The sequence below is a fragment of the Clarias gariepinus genome, chromosome 19 (genome assembly GCF_024256425.1).
Source record: "Clarias gariepinus isolate MV-2021 ecotype Netherlands chromosome 19, CGAR_prim_01v2, whole genome shotgun sequence".
In the NCBI taxonomy this organism is placed as follows: Eukaryota; Metazoa; Chordata; class Actinopteri; order Siluriformes; family Clariidae; genus Clarias; species Clarias gariepinus.
This window is the reverse complement of record NC_071118.1, coordinates 8681945-8696253: the sequence shown is the minus strand read 5'-3', so window position 1 is coordinate 8696253 and position 14309 is coordinate 8681945. Positions and strand designations below refer to the sequence as shown.

The 14309-nt window shown below is 38.2% G+C and overlaps 1 protein-coding gene across 1 annotated transcript; it reads left to right on the top strand.

The window, feature by feature from the left end:
• The first annotated feature begins 3668 nt into the window (after window positions 1-3668).
• Window positions 3669-13557, top strand: LOC128507774 (transmembrane protein 151A). The gene is made up of 2 exons (XM_053478869.1): window positions 3669-4190; window positions 9593-13557. The coding sequence occupies exons 1-2, from the start codon at window positions 4131-4133 to the stop codon at window positions 11207-11209; spliced, it is 1677 nt and encodes a 558-aa protein (XP_053334844.1). The 5' UTR covers window positions 3669-4130; the 3' UTR covers window positions 11210-13557.
• Window positions 13558-14309: the final 752 nt, after the last annotated feature.

Here is a 14309-nt window from a genome sequence, read left to right as displayed (position 1 = left end):
CATAGGGTTTGCTACTGCAAACACTGACATACACTGCTTTTTGCTTTGACTATGGCAGTGGCATCATTTTGATAAGCTTATCCAATGTCACATGTATTTCTGTCCGGAGTCATACAGTATTCATTTCTCTTTAAAATATTGTGTTGATGATGGGAGGTAAGAACCAATGTAGGATGTGCTGGATGTCTTCTCCAGCACATCACAAAGATGTTCAGTGGGTTAAAATGATGCTCCTTGAATGACTCTTTTAAAGTTTGAACCCAAGGAATCCTGGCATCATCATCTAGAAATAAGCCTGTTCCATCAGTGAAATAGAAATCAATCGATTTTTTGTTGTTGTTGGCATATACCATCACTGCTTCCTTCACTCTGGAACAGGGTAAATCTGGACTCATCAGACCACACAACGTTTTTCTGATTAGCCTCACTGCTACACAGCTGTTTAGTCCCAAACCTGTGTGTTCTCTGTGCATTGTGCAACATGGCCATGGGTTCTACAATTTTTTTTTTCATTTGATTTCACTAAGCGTGTATATAACATTCTGTCATGCTCATTTAGGATGTTTTTTTTTTTTTTTCCTCCTTAATTATGATGGCTCCCCTCTATCTCTCTAGTTTTTAATAATGCCTTTTACAGTTCTTAACCCAATTTTAGTAGTTTCAGCAATCTTTTTAGTTGTTTTCCTTCTTGATGCAGAGCAATAATTTGACCCTTGTTAAACAGAGTAACATGTTTGTCATGGCCACAGGACATGGTTGTGTAAGAAATGAGTAGATCAGCTGAGAGTTAAATAACTTGTTGCCACCTGAACTATATTACTCACTGCAGCAATTATCCAGTTAAGCTACTTGCTGAAGTTAAATCAGGTGGTGACTTTCTTTTAGCTGGTCAGTGTATGCTGTTGTTGAATTACTGACAAAATAACCCAGGGTCTGTAATTCAGGACATGGCGCCATCTATAGATGTGTTTCAGGCATACATTTCTGCAACTAAAAACATACAGTAATAGATACACAGAGCTCCTGATCACATCTGACCAGGTGTGACCAACTGCCTGAAAACCAACTGTGATTTATGAGAATTTTTTTTAATTTTTTTTATGACGTACATTACCCAGCCAAGAAAAATGTAATTTTAAAATCATTTTACTGATTTTAGCTTTGATTATGGTGCACAATGTAGTGGTCAGTTCTTGTGTGAAAATGATTGCTCATGCTCCCTCAGCTCTCTTTGCCATCAGGGAATAAAAAAATCCAATGATGGCCCTTCAGTAGAATCAGCTCATCAGCTGACTTCATTTTATTAAAATATTGACTTTATTTATTGCCACATAATGTTGTTGAGCCTAGACCTCATGAACTGAAGCAACCTCCGATCATTATATTTTCTCCAGAGACTTTATAGCAGCTGTACATTCCTATATCCCTCTAAAATAGGGGCAATCTGGACTCATCAAACCACATAACCTTTTTTTTATTGCTCCACAGGCCAATCTTAATGCTTCCTATAAAATGTAGCCTGTTTTTTCTTCTTCTTCAACAATTAGGCTCATTACCATGTGCTTTACTTATGGTCACTCAAGTTCTCATTGGACTGTCAGTGGAAATGTTCCTATTTTCACCATCAAACATAGCTGTAATTGCTATTGCTTTTTTTCTTTTTTATGATGCAACTTCAAGTTATCTCAGATCACACTGATTTATTATTTTAGCTATTTAACACCACCCTTCCAGGTTTTAATAATGTTTGGACAGTTCTTGGCCTGATTCTAGTCATTTTTAAGCCTTCATTGTTTGATACAGGCCATTAATTGACCCTTCTGAAACAGCAACTACTTTTTAACCAGGGCAGTGTATTTCTGTCCAATAAATGCGCAAGCCATCTATTATTTAATATGTGCACAAAAAGAGTATCACTGTAAGGTGTGGCCATGTGCATGGAAAATAAGCACAGGGTTTGAAATAAAGCCTTGCCATGCAATTCTTACCTTAAATAACAGCAATGATGCATTTAAAAATTCACAAAGGTTTCACTAAGCACATGTAACATAGGATGGGATTGTTTGTTATGCCAAATCTCTTCAAGAATCTATTAGGATCAAATAAATCTTGTCCTGTCCTTTGTTATTCTATGTTCCTTGTTTACTTATCCACCGCATGTCTAAACAACACCCAGGGTGATCTAGACTTACATTTTTATTTTTATACTTTCAAGTTATATAGAGTGTCCCAGACATTTGCATTTACAGGGCAAATTACACGTGACGTCTTCACAGTACAGCCATAAGAATTATTTTAAAAGTATTTCTCATTTCATCAAAGTGATTCTAAATTGTGCAGCACAGTTGCTTAGTGGTTAGCACTCCAGGGCCTGGGTTCGAATTCTGCCTCAGGTCTGCGTGCAGTTTTGGTGGGTTTACTCTGGGTGCTCTGGTTTCCTTCCTCCCAAAGACATGCCGATTAGGCTAATTGGCATTTTTAAATGGCCCGTAGTGTGTGAATGAGCATGTGAGTTTGTCTGTGTGTGCCCTTTAATGGATTGGCACCCTGTCTAAGGATAATACCCGGACTGAGACTCCAGTGTTATGCACGCAAATCAAAATGTTTAGTAATGGTGATGTTACAGTATGAACAGTTATGTGCAAAATTTAATAATCTACTTTACTTGCTCCATGTAAACAAACACCTGCACCAATAGATATATATATATATTTAAAAAAAAAGCTTAACTAAATATTTTTGTGGGATTACTTAAAATTTTCAACACTGTAGTGGCAGTGCTGAATTAGTATAAGTGAATGTTTACGCGCTGGAGTCATTTTAAGATGACTTAATTTTCTTTTTCCTCTGTGATTCTTTGATTTTCGAACAGGGAGTCTATTTGGCTGATGATGAAAGAAGTACAACTTAGCATAAACAAGGCATAAGATGCGCAACCTTACAAATTTTTTATTTCTTTGAGTTAATAACTTACAGAAAGACAGACAGACATGTACGTGAGCTTCAACCTGAAATAATAATTTCGCTGAATACAATAGAGCTGATCAGCTTATTTTAGCTTTAACCGTTTAACTGTTTCTACAACCTCTTTCCCATCAAGTACAGGGAACTTCCCACCTCAGGGTGCACTGAGTCTGCATGTTCTCCACTAGCTTGTTTCTTTCAGGTACTCCGGTTTCCTCCCAAAAACATATGGCTATCTCATTAGGGTATTTGGCATTTCGAAATTGCCTATTGTGTATGATAATGTTGACCAGAGGTACTACCACTGCTGTGAAAATAGGAATAAACACAAAGGTCACCACTGGCCAGTATATATATATATATATATATATATATATATATAGGGTCTAAAATATTATCTTCTGACTTTGATAGCCTATTGATCTAAAGTGTCCGTCAGTCATTTGTCTGTTTTTTAATAGCGTGGAAAAAAGTGGGCGTGAGCATGACGTCACTCCGCGGCGAGCGTGACTGATCAGGTAAGCGCAGTTAGTTTAAGGGGTGTGAGGGGAGGGAGGGGGGAAGACGACGGAAACCCAAAAGTCTGAAATTCGGTTTCGTGTATAGAGAATATAGGTAAGACTTTAAATAGGAATTACATTACGGGAACGAGTGTGAATGTCGAGATAGATAGATAGACTTCGAGAGAGAGAGAGAGAGAGAGAGAGGTGGGTGCACGCGCGATTTTCTGTAAGGCGCGCGACCGCTGCGTGTTGTGGCCGTGCACATTGTGAGCACAGAGGAAGTGAGGCGTAACGGTACCTGTTACCTGTTATTTCCTGACCTAATGGTTTGTTTAGGGATGCCCGAGTATTCCTAACCTAATAAAACGAGCAGGTTTTGGCCTGGTGATGTGGGTCCGCGGAGTCAAGGAGAGGTAGGGCAAGGACACGATCGTTCCCGCTGGAGACAGAGTCACATTTTATCCGCCGCGCGGATGGCAGGTTATTTTCGGAGAAACGGCGCATGCATTTTGTCAGATGGGGTGAGACGCATCCGAGCAAGAAGGTCCCGAGACTGGACCGGTGGACAGTCTCGACACAGGACATGTCAGCAACAACAATAATAACAACAGCAAAACCAAGAACGCTAATGTATGCAAGTCAAAAAGAGATCAGCGACTGAGGATGCAGGGGGTGACGGTGACCGGAGAGGCGCCCACACTGAACGGGGGAGGACGGGAAGAGGTAAGCAATCTAAGTGCTCATCTAGGCTGGATAAGAATTAGTCCTGACTTGTGCCATGCTATTTTTTAAAATAAAGGTTAAGAAGATGCGCCATTATTGTTTCCTAACATATACTTTTCCTAAAACAGTTTACACAGCACATAAATGTTTATTTAAAGCAGAATTTAAATGCAAAGCTTGTTTGTTTGTTTTTTGTTATACCTAATTGGTATTGTCCTAGAGTAATGCATATGGTTAAATGGATCATGCATGAACCCTTTTACTGGAATGCATGAGTAAAACGCAAAAAGATAAACAAACAAATATAGATTGCAGACGTTATTCCATATCAGTCATACATGATTCATCAAGAAGTATTGTACACGCAGCAGATCGATCAGTTTAGTCTGCCTAATGCGTCTGCCATAACAGTGTAGCTCATGTTATTGCGTATGATCCCTAATCTTTGGTCAGCGCTTTACTCCCAGTTTACGTGATTTTAAGTAATAACCTGTTTACAAAGGGGGCGGGGTTATGGGTATTTCACCACCTTCTTAGTAGTCATGGAAACCGTAAAGAAAATTAGAAGTGTTAAAAAGGTGATTTCTTTCAAGCATAACATTTTTATGCACTGTTAGTGCCACAAATAACTGGATAATAATTTTTCACCACAAATCTGCACACCATGTAGAGTCTGCTTTATGAGCGGAAATTATTATTCAGGTCATTCAGGCACAGGCAAATGTTTATGAAACTTTAAATATTCACGTATTGCATTTAAAGTCCTCCTGTTCGTAAAGTCCTCCTGTGCGTAATTAAGTGGCCAAATTCAACTATAATATTTTAGGTAATGCATGTCTGTACATTTTCTTTGTGTGTAGTTGCTGAATTTAATGTTGTCTTAACATGCTCTGCATCGATTGTCCCAGATTCTCCATATTTACATTAGGTGTCTAAATGCAAAATGTTTTAATACTGCGGTCCTGCATACACCCCAAAATACTGGAAAGTCCTAATATTAACATCTTTAGGATGATATAAGACAACTTGAACGTGTCCATTGCTTTTTATTATCATACAAGTGACCCAAGGCCAATTAAGAAAGCAAGCCAAGTAGTTAAGACTGAAAATTGGATTGGATCCCAGCACATGCTGACTGACATGTTGATTTGAGTAGGTTTGTCTAACAGCCATTTCCTGGAAGGATTGGACAATTCATTCATTTTGGGTCATGCATTATTAAGAAGTGCTAACCCTTGTAATGCACCTATGTCTGATGACCATAACATAGACAAGCTTTTGAGAAAACCTTAGCTACAGTAAGTACTGGCATATAGTATGTCTGCTTGGAGTCTGTTACAAATGGATATATTTGCGAAATAAAAACTAATGGATAAGGGTTTGTTCTGTGTGTTGGTATGTGTGTATGTGTGTAAATAAACAAAATAAATATTGTTATGATTTTCTCATTTACAACGTTACAAGTTATATGTGCCTTTTTTCATATTGGCTTTGTGATTAACGTCTTACTTTCAAACATGTGACTATGTTGCAAAGAAATGTGCTTATAGTGTAGCGAGGTCATTTTTAACATCACAGTCTGCTTACTCATTCTCTTACCATTTCTCTGTCTCTCACTCCTTTAATCAACCTGCACTCCTAACATCCATAATTGGTCTGTCTTTTTCACTCTCATAAATAGTACTAACATTATTTAGTAACTTCAATGTTATTGGTTTAATGTCAGCATTTTAAAATACTTTTAAAATCTTTAAGGACAGAGAAGCACTGTGGATGTCAAATTTGAAAATGCAAGTCTTATAATTCCTAATAGTAATATCGAGAAGTACCCAAGTACCCTTTCCCATAACGTTTCCTGAATATAACCATAGGGATCGATTTAAATGTGAAGAGGGAGTTATTTTGGGGCAAAGGTATAATTGTCATATTGGTTCATCTTGTATGATTTTCATGTAAAGCTCTAAACCTAGGGAGAGACTCCTTCACTCACACTCATGCTTGCTCAGTTAACCGCCCATATTATATTACATAGTAATCGATAGACTGGGAGACACAGAGAGGGGATGAGGGGTGTCTAGGATTATATTATTGAGGGTTTTTTTTTCTTTTTCTTTTTTTAATAGAAATGTTATGTAATACTTATGAACACTGTTCATCTGAATTCCATTAAAAACTATTCAATTTTAAATTCTTTTTTGTTATCTCCTTCTCCTGTGATGTATATTACTCATGTTGGGGTGTGTGCTTGCTTTTAGGCTTTTGTGGTGTAGTGTCCATATAAGACAGAGATAGATGATATGCTGAGTGGGAAATCCAGTGATCTAAGAGAGCATCTTTTCTTATTTATTATAACACTTTAATAGTTTCCTCATTTACTGTATTGCTTTTACAAACAAACTCAGTATGTCCTGACTGGCTGCTGGATAATTTTATGCTTTCTGTCATGAAGAGAGATTCATTTCAATGCCAGTGCCTGATCAACTGAATATTTTATGACATGAGAAAAAGGCTTTGTCCTTCATTCCACAATACTATGCTCTTAGCTTAAAGTACCCCTGAAATATGGTAACCAGAAACTTTAGGTGCAGAGTCTGTGTGCTACGTTTGCTAGCTCTGCTAATGTTAGCGATGAACAAAATAAAGGTACAGTTTTTATATTGTATAAAATATGTATATTATAGGTATTTTCTGATTACTAAATGAAGAAAAGCGAAAGAAACTCAGATTCCAGCACTGACATACTGTGCTGTCTTTGTTTCGAAGCTCATTTGCTAGCATCTCATCTCTGTTTGCATAGAGAGCACATGGGTGTGGTTCCAAATGGAAAATTCATCTATCTTCTTCTTTCTCTACTTGCTGTGTATTATTTTGCAACAGCATGTATATGAATGCTGTAAAGGCAAGGATGTCTTAAAAAAACAGAATTTAATGAAGCAAGTATTTTATGTCACAATGCTTTGAGGAACCTTAAGACTCCGGTACAATTAGTTCAGTTTTATAAGCAAATTTGCTACTACGTTTTACTGAGTTTCCTACAGAACCAGCCACACTTTTGCTAAGCACTTTGAATGTTGCACCTGCTTCTTTTTTGCATGCAAAACCCGGCAAAAAAGTGGTCGCTTATATAATATGCTGCTCTCTTTCCTGGCATGCAAATATTTTTCTGAAGCTTTTAATTTTGTGGGGTAATACTGATGTTTAAAAATTAGAAATGCTTTTGTGCTGACTCAATAATAAAGTCATAAAATATATTTTAAAAAGTTTGTATTAAAACACAGTACTGTATACAGGGTGTATTCAAGTCGAACTGTCACCTGTAATGAAATTACTTTTAAATGAATGAGTAATTTTCCCATGATTGCCATTAAAAAAAAATCATGATTGCCATGATTTTTCCATGGCCATTAAAGGAGACCAGCATTTCAGATATGAAGCAGCCAGTCCAATCATGGCTCCAGCATACTGAGAAAACTCTAGTGAAAGTTATTAAAATTGTTTCTGGATTTTCTTTTTAGTTTATATTCATAGGCAAAAGATTTATGTTATATGCCAGCTCTAATAATCATGAATGCTATGGACTGGTGATTCCTCTTTTCCTTGCTGACAGTCTGATTTGCAGCATTATGCCAAATCATTAGACCGCAGTCTGTAACCACAAGGTCACCAACAGAGGCTACCAGAGTCCTACATTACACTTTAACAGTCCATCGGAAAAACCATCAAACTATCATGTCAAGCCACGGGGACCTTTTTTTATTGTGAAAGCATTGTGAAAACACAGTGACTTTTTAGCTGTCTTCTTCGTAAAGTGAAATAATACCACGGCAACACACATATACACATACAGTGCACTCATGCTTATTTATTCCCTCTGTCTGACTCAAGCACTTAGCACTCTAGTGCCCATCATGTAAAAGCATTCACATCAACTTCCAAGGCAGTGGATTTGTATAGAGCAGCTAAATAATTTACCTCATTAGAGTGGCCCTGAACTGGTAGTCAGATTTATATACACTATTTATATGCTTGTGCCAACTCACTATGCCATGGTGTAATCAAATAGTGCTAATGATAGAACATTCCAGAAGGGTTTACCAGAGAATATAATTGTTGCCTCTGAGAATTTTTTTTTATACAACATATGCACCTTTTTACTGTCTGACCGTTCTAATGCCATATTCTACTTTTTGATGATGTACTTGAGTCACTCGCTTCAGAGCGTCCACTCATTGAATAATCAATGATAATATAGCCTGTTGTTTTGCACTCAGAGATCATTATGGAATGATACTTTGAGTTCAACATGTCCTATTTATGGGTGAATACAGATATATACACACATATTCCTTAATGTACCCTACTACATTTGGAAAAATCTAATGTTACCATGGACAAAATTGATTCAGTATATAGGATAAGTAAAAAATTAATTAAACAAACCCTATTTATATGGGATAGTGCAACAATCAGATAACATTCAATTGCACTGTATGTCCTAATTGATTCTGTTGCACACAACACCATTTTGCACTCGTGTCCTTGGTAAACTAGAACAATTAAACTTCTGCACCTCATCCAAGAAAAGCACAGGCTATCACAGCCTCTCCGGGACTGTAGATTGCCTTTTAGTGCTGCAGTCTTTTACAGCAAGGGCATGTCTCTGACGTTTAGTGTGATGTTTAGATTTGTGTGTGTGTGTGTGTGTGTTCTTAAAGAGAGGAAGACACTGTTAGAGCATGAAGAAAAAAAAGCCATATGGGCATTCAATAATAGTTATGAGTTATGGACCAAGTGGAGAATGCACACTTTTTTCAGCTTAGTTGGTTAGTTCCTTTCGAAAGCAGCACATGCAGTACCCTAAAGTACCACTAGGGTGAAAGAAATGGCTATATAGAGACAGCCACGGGTTCTTATGATAATGCATCGATGCGTCTAAAAGCATTCAGTGCTCTCACTCTACACTGATGCAGAGCATGTTAAAAGCAGGCTTGGCTTGAGTTACGAGCAGCCAGGAAATGTATTCATCCCACAAGAGACTGGTGAAGCAAAGTCAATTACTGCGGAAGAGAAAAGTACATTTCACCAAGTTACTGTCGGAGCTATGTGTCAGAAATTTAGAGACCGTTTATCATTTGGTCATGTATTTTCAATGCGGATAAATTTTATTTCTTTTTACAACTGAATCACTCAATAAAGTGTACATTGTGTTTATTTCTCACATAACTTAATATTAATTTCTACACCTTTCTTGTTTCTCTCCATCTCCATTCCCATCCCCTTCAAACCCTCTATATATCCTTACCCACTCACATCTCTACTAACTATTACCCTCTATTCACATACATGGCCCTCACACTGTCTATCCCTACCTCTCCAAACCCCATCCCATCTCCAACCTACAGCAACGTCCTCTCAAGCAGTCCCTAAGTGGTTCTCTGTGCCGGGAGTCTCATTGGAAGTGCCTGCTACTGACCCTGCTCATGTACGGTTGCTTTGGTACACTAGGCTGGTGCTCTCTCTATCGGATCACAGTCATGGCTTCTGATGACCAAGGTCCTGCCTACTACTATGGTGACCGAGCCCGGCTCTACCATGATAGTCCCTGCTCCAATGGATATGTCTACATCCCTGTGGCTTTCCTGGCCATGCTTTATGTCGTCTACCTGGTGGAGTGCTGGCATTGCTACTCAAAAACAGCCAACCTGGCTAAAGTGGAGATCACTCAGGTGTATGACAGGATTCAGCGTCTGCAGCAGGCCACGCCATGCATCTGGTGGAAGGCCATCAGTTATCATTATGTACGGCGGACCAGGCAAGTGACACGCTATCGCAATGGAGATGCTTACACCACCACACAGGTATACCATGAACGGGTCAACACGCACACCGCCAGTTCTGAGTTTGACTACTCTCGGCACGGTGTCAAGGATGTGTCCAAAGAGCTGCAGGGCTTACTGGACCACCCTGTAACCCGACTGCGCTTTACAAAGTGTTTCAGCTTTGCCAGTGCTCGTGCAGAGACTGCCTACCTTACACAGCGAGCACGCTTCTTTGGGGATAATGAAGGTCTGGATGACTACATGGAAGCACGTGAGGGTATGCATCTAAAGAATGTAGACTTTAGAGAACACATGCTGGCATTCCCAGATCCTGCTCGGCCACCCTGGTACACACGCCGCTGCGTCTACTGGCTGGCATCTGCTCTGCTCCTGTCCTGGCCTCTCCGTGTGGTGGTTGAGTACAGCACAGCCTATGTTCACTATCATGTTGAAAAGCTGTTTGGTGAGAATGAGGATGCAAATGAAAATGAAAGTAGAGACAACTACCAGACAGGCTTCGAGCATGGCTCTGGAGGTCCCACTTTGCACGTCATATCACGCGTAAACACAGTGGATATTACTGAACTGGAGTGGCACATTCGCTGCAACCAGCAAATAGTGCCCAGCTACTCAGAGGCCTTGTTAATGGACCTTGACATCAATCCGAACACACCGTTGTCTGTTGCAATGGCTGCCCAAATGAGACGCAACTCCAGCTACTTCCTCCAGACCTGTCCTCGATGCCGGAGGACAACAAGCAGCTCATCTCTGCCCTCCTGGGTCAGAGGGAACATGGTTATAGGAGCCAACTCATTTCCCATTAGAGCAGGAGGAAGACTGACTCTGAGTCGCAGTGGCTTCTCCCTGGGACGCTTGCACGGGCCCCGAAACCGTCATACCTGTCTTTTTCACTCAAGGAGTCTTGGTGGAGGATTGGCAGGACGAGGGGAAGAGGGAAGTGGATTTCTGGGCCTGGGGTTCCGCGGGTCTGATGAGGAGAGAAGGGGTGTTCTAGAAGATGAGGAGAACAATGAGGTCGAGGAACAACGACAGAGGCAGGGAGATGACATAGAAAATGGCGAGGCCAGAGGAGAGGAGAGAGACAGGCCCCCAGCCTATCAGGATGCTCTGTACTTTCCTGTGTTGATCATCCATGGAGAAGAAAGCTGTCATGGTGGACGGGATATTGATACTGGATAATGGCTGGGATCAGTAGATAATGTAGTTTAGAAAGTTTGCACTGGTGTGTTTAGACTGCATGTAGAAGGAACTCAGGTAAGTGAATCAAAGAGATGATACAGGGTCAGGGTTCACACAAGAAAAATAGAGGCTAAACTGTAAGGTAAAACCTGATGGAGAAAATGTGTTATGTCAGCAGTGATCAATGACTCGTCAGCAAATGTTTAAAAACGAGACATATGTAGGTCAATCTGTGTCATGTCAAGTTGACATGGACGACCCTTTAGAAGAAAAAAAAAAACTCTAATACGCATGAATGATTACATATCAGTATCCTGTTATTTTATACTTTGCAGCAGCATCATGAAAACTGAAAAAAAAAATTGTCCATGTACCTTTTCACTCTAGGAGTAATGTACTTTACATGGAACCTTGGACCATTTTACTTGATCACTTAGTGAAGACATTCCACACCTAGCAATTTATAATTTAAGTAGTTCATGCAAAACACCACTAGAGGTATAACAGTAGCTATACTATAGAAAAGAAGTTCAGTTCCTTAAAAAAAAATCAGAGCAAATAGAAACAAAGTCGAAAGATCTCAGGGGAAAAGATCATTTTTTATTTAATGGGGAATGAAAGAGTGATGGAAAAGACTTGTTAAGTGAGCAGGCAGACTGATGGTAGTCCGTTGCTTTTTGTATTTGTGCTGCAATCAATTGCATTGCCTCATAGTTGTTTTAATTGCTTACACTACTTTTTTAAAAGCTTGGTGCTCATGACTCCGCAGTCGTTGGCCTTAAAGTTGTTTCTATTCAGCTCCATGTGTACTGCAAGAAAAAAAGAAACCTGCATATATCCAGCATAATTTTTAAGGCTTGCATAGTTACATATACATATATATGATTTGCATACGCTGGACTGGACTAGAGGAATGTAAAACGATAATGTTAAATGAGAAGATAACATCATTGAAAAAAAAAATCTCATATGTCACTCTTCACATCACCTGCTCCCTGTGCTGCTTGAACAATGGCAGTTTTTGTCTTTTGTTCCATTTATAGCAGACTGCCCTTAAGTATGTTGATGAAAAATCTATATAGATTACTTCTATGTCTAATGACTGTCACTAGTGAAAACAACACAAATGCCTATAAAACACAAGTCATGATCCAGAGCTACACGATTAACATTTCATTAGACACAAACCAGCTTGAGTCCAGGTTTACTGACTCAAATCAGCATCTACACGTAGTGTAGGCTCACTAGCAAGCACAAGTTGTATGATTTACAAACAGTGCAGGGAAGGGTGTGAATGAAGACTAACTGTTGAGAAGCTCATCACAGAGTAAATGAATGTACAACAGTGTCCTGCATATTTGAGTGGAATTCACTCTTCAACAAAATCTGGGATGTCAATACTCTCGATTGCATTTTTTTCAACAAGATTGCTATCACCCTGTATTCACACTAGCGAGCCATAAGTCACTCATATCGCTTGTAGTTTGTCTCTTAAGGACATGTAGCAACTGCTACTGTTGTCATTTATGGGCATGTTCTGTCCAGCAGTTCTATTTAGTTCTAATGAAAAAGGTAGTAGTTAGTAGTAGCATCTAAAGCTTATTAGTAAAACACAAACCAGTATAAAATTGGTAATTTTTGCATAGAACCAAACATTTTAAACATGTTTCTCTATACACATGATTTGATAAGATAATGCTTTGCATATAGGTTTGTCATGGTTTGCTTCAATTCTTGCTTATCAGAAATTCAACAGGAACTAAAATTTGTAGTTGGGGACCTGAAGACATTTTGCACCATATGTGCTAAAGGATTGGTCCAAGGAACCCCTCAAGTCAGTCATTTGGATTTATAGCTAACATGCATAGAATATAACTGTAAAAATCTCAATTTGAATGTTGAATGGTAATCTGTTGCGTTGTTGCTTGCTAGTGTGAATGTAGGATTAGACTAGTTACTACTGAAACTTCCACTAGAACTGAACCTTATTTGTGTGATGATCATGATGTTGATGGTGATGTTGATAATAATGGTAATTCTGGGGGCCACATAATAAAGTCCAACACTTAGAAATGTGTTTAATGAGTAGTTATTTTATTAACCACTGCAACACCCCGTTTTGTTATTATGCTGTTTGCTAGCAGCTGGAAAAAACTTCAGAGATACTTTAGTAAATGTTAAACGACTTTGTCAAATTCTTACTTAATTAACAGGGTCCAGCCAAAATGTACTTAAGTGAAAGTAAAAAAGTTGCTCATTTTAAAAAGACTCAAGTAGTAGAAGGGAAAAAGTAAACTGATCTGATGAATTAAGTAGTCATGTTTTCATGTGAAAATCATCATCGAGTCTCTGTTATTTTATGGTCTTGATGGTAAATTTACAGAATTTATATATAAAAAGTCTTGTGGAGACCAAACATTTACACCCACTGATTGGAATTTATTGGGTTATCAATGCTTGTTACAGCAGGTTTTTAATTAGAAATCGACCAAATCAAATTCATAAAAAATAAGACAACTAAAAAGTCTTTACATTTACATATACCCTTATCAAGAAACATGTTTTTTTATGAATCTGCATATTGGAAACTTTCCAAATTTCCTAAAGGCAGCAAGAATTTTCCCTGTTGTTTGTATATTGAAACATGATCGGCGCCCATATTTTACAATGCAATAACACTTTTCTGTGTTATTTAGATTTTGCATAAGATGTTTAACTCTGATTTTCTTTATTGTAATTTTTTTTTTTTTTTTTTACATTTTAACCGGTCAGTTCCTTCAAAGATGTATGATTGAGAAAGATCAATTAAGGTTTTTTTTTTTTTTATTTTATTTAAAATTTTTTTTTCATTTCATTTTTCATTCACATTTAACTGGTACAGTGTTAATTGTTTACATTATTATGCATTAACGAGGAAGTGGATAGGTTCTTACTAATAACTAATAACATAACTAATATCAATTAAAAATTCCAGATTCATTCTGAGTTATTTATGCATGCTAAAGCATAGTTTTCATATTAAATATTTTTTAAAGGAATTATTCAGTAATTACTAGTAATAAAAATTAAAAGAAAAGGTATGCGGATCAGCGTGAGAAAC

What these genes read in the sequence shown, in the direction of transcription:
- LOC128507774 (XM_053478869.1), top strand. Translation starts at nt 4,131, where the DNA reads ATGCAGGGGGTGACGGTGACCGGAGAGGCGCCCACACTGAACGGGGGA. An exon ending in ACGGGGGAGGACGGGAAGAG is followed by an intron (nt 4,191 to 9,592) that starts GTAAGCAATCTA and finishes TCCAACCTACAG; the next exon opens with CAACGTCCTCTCAAGCAGTC.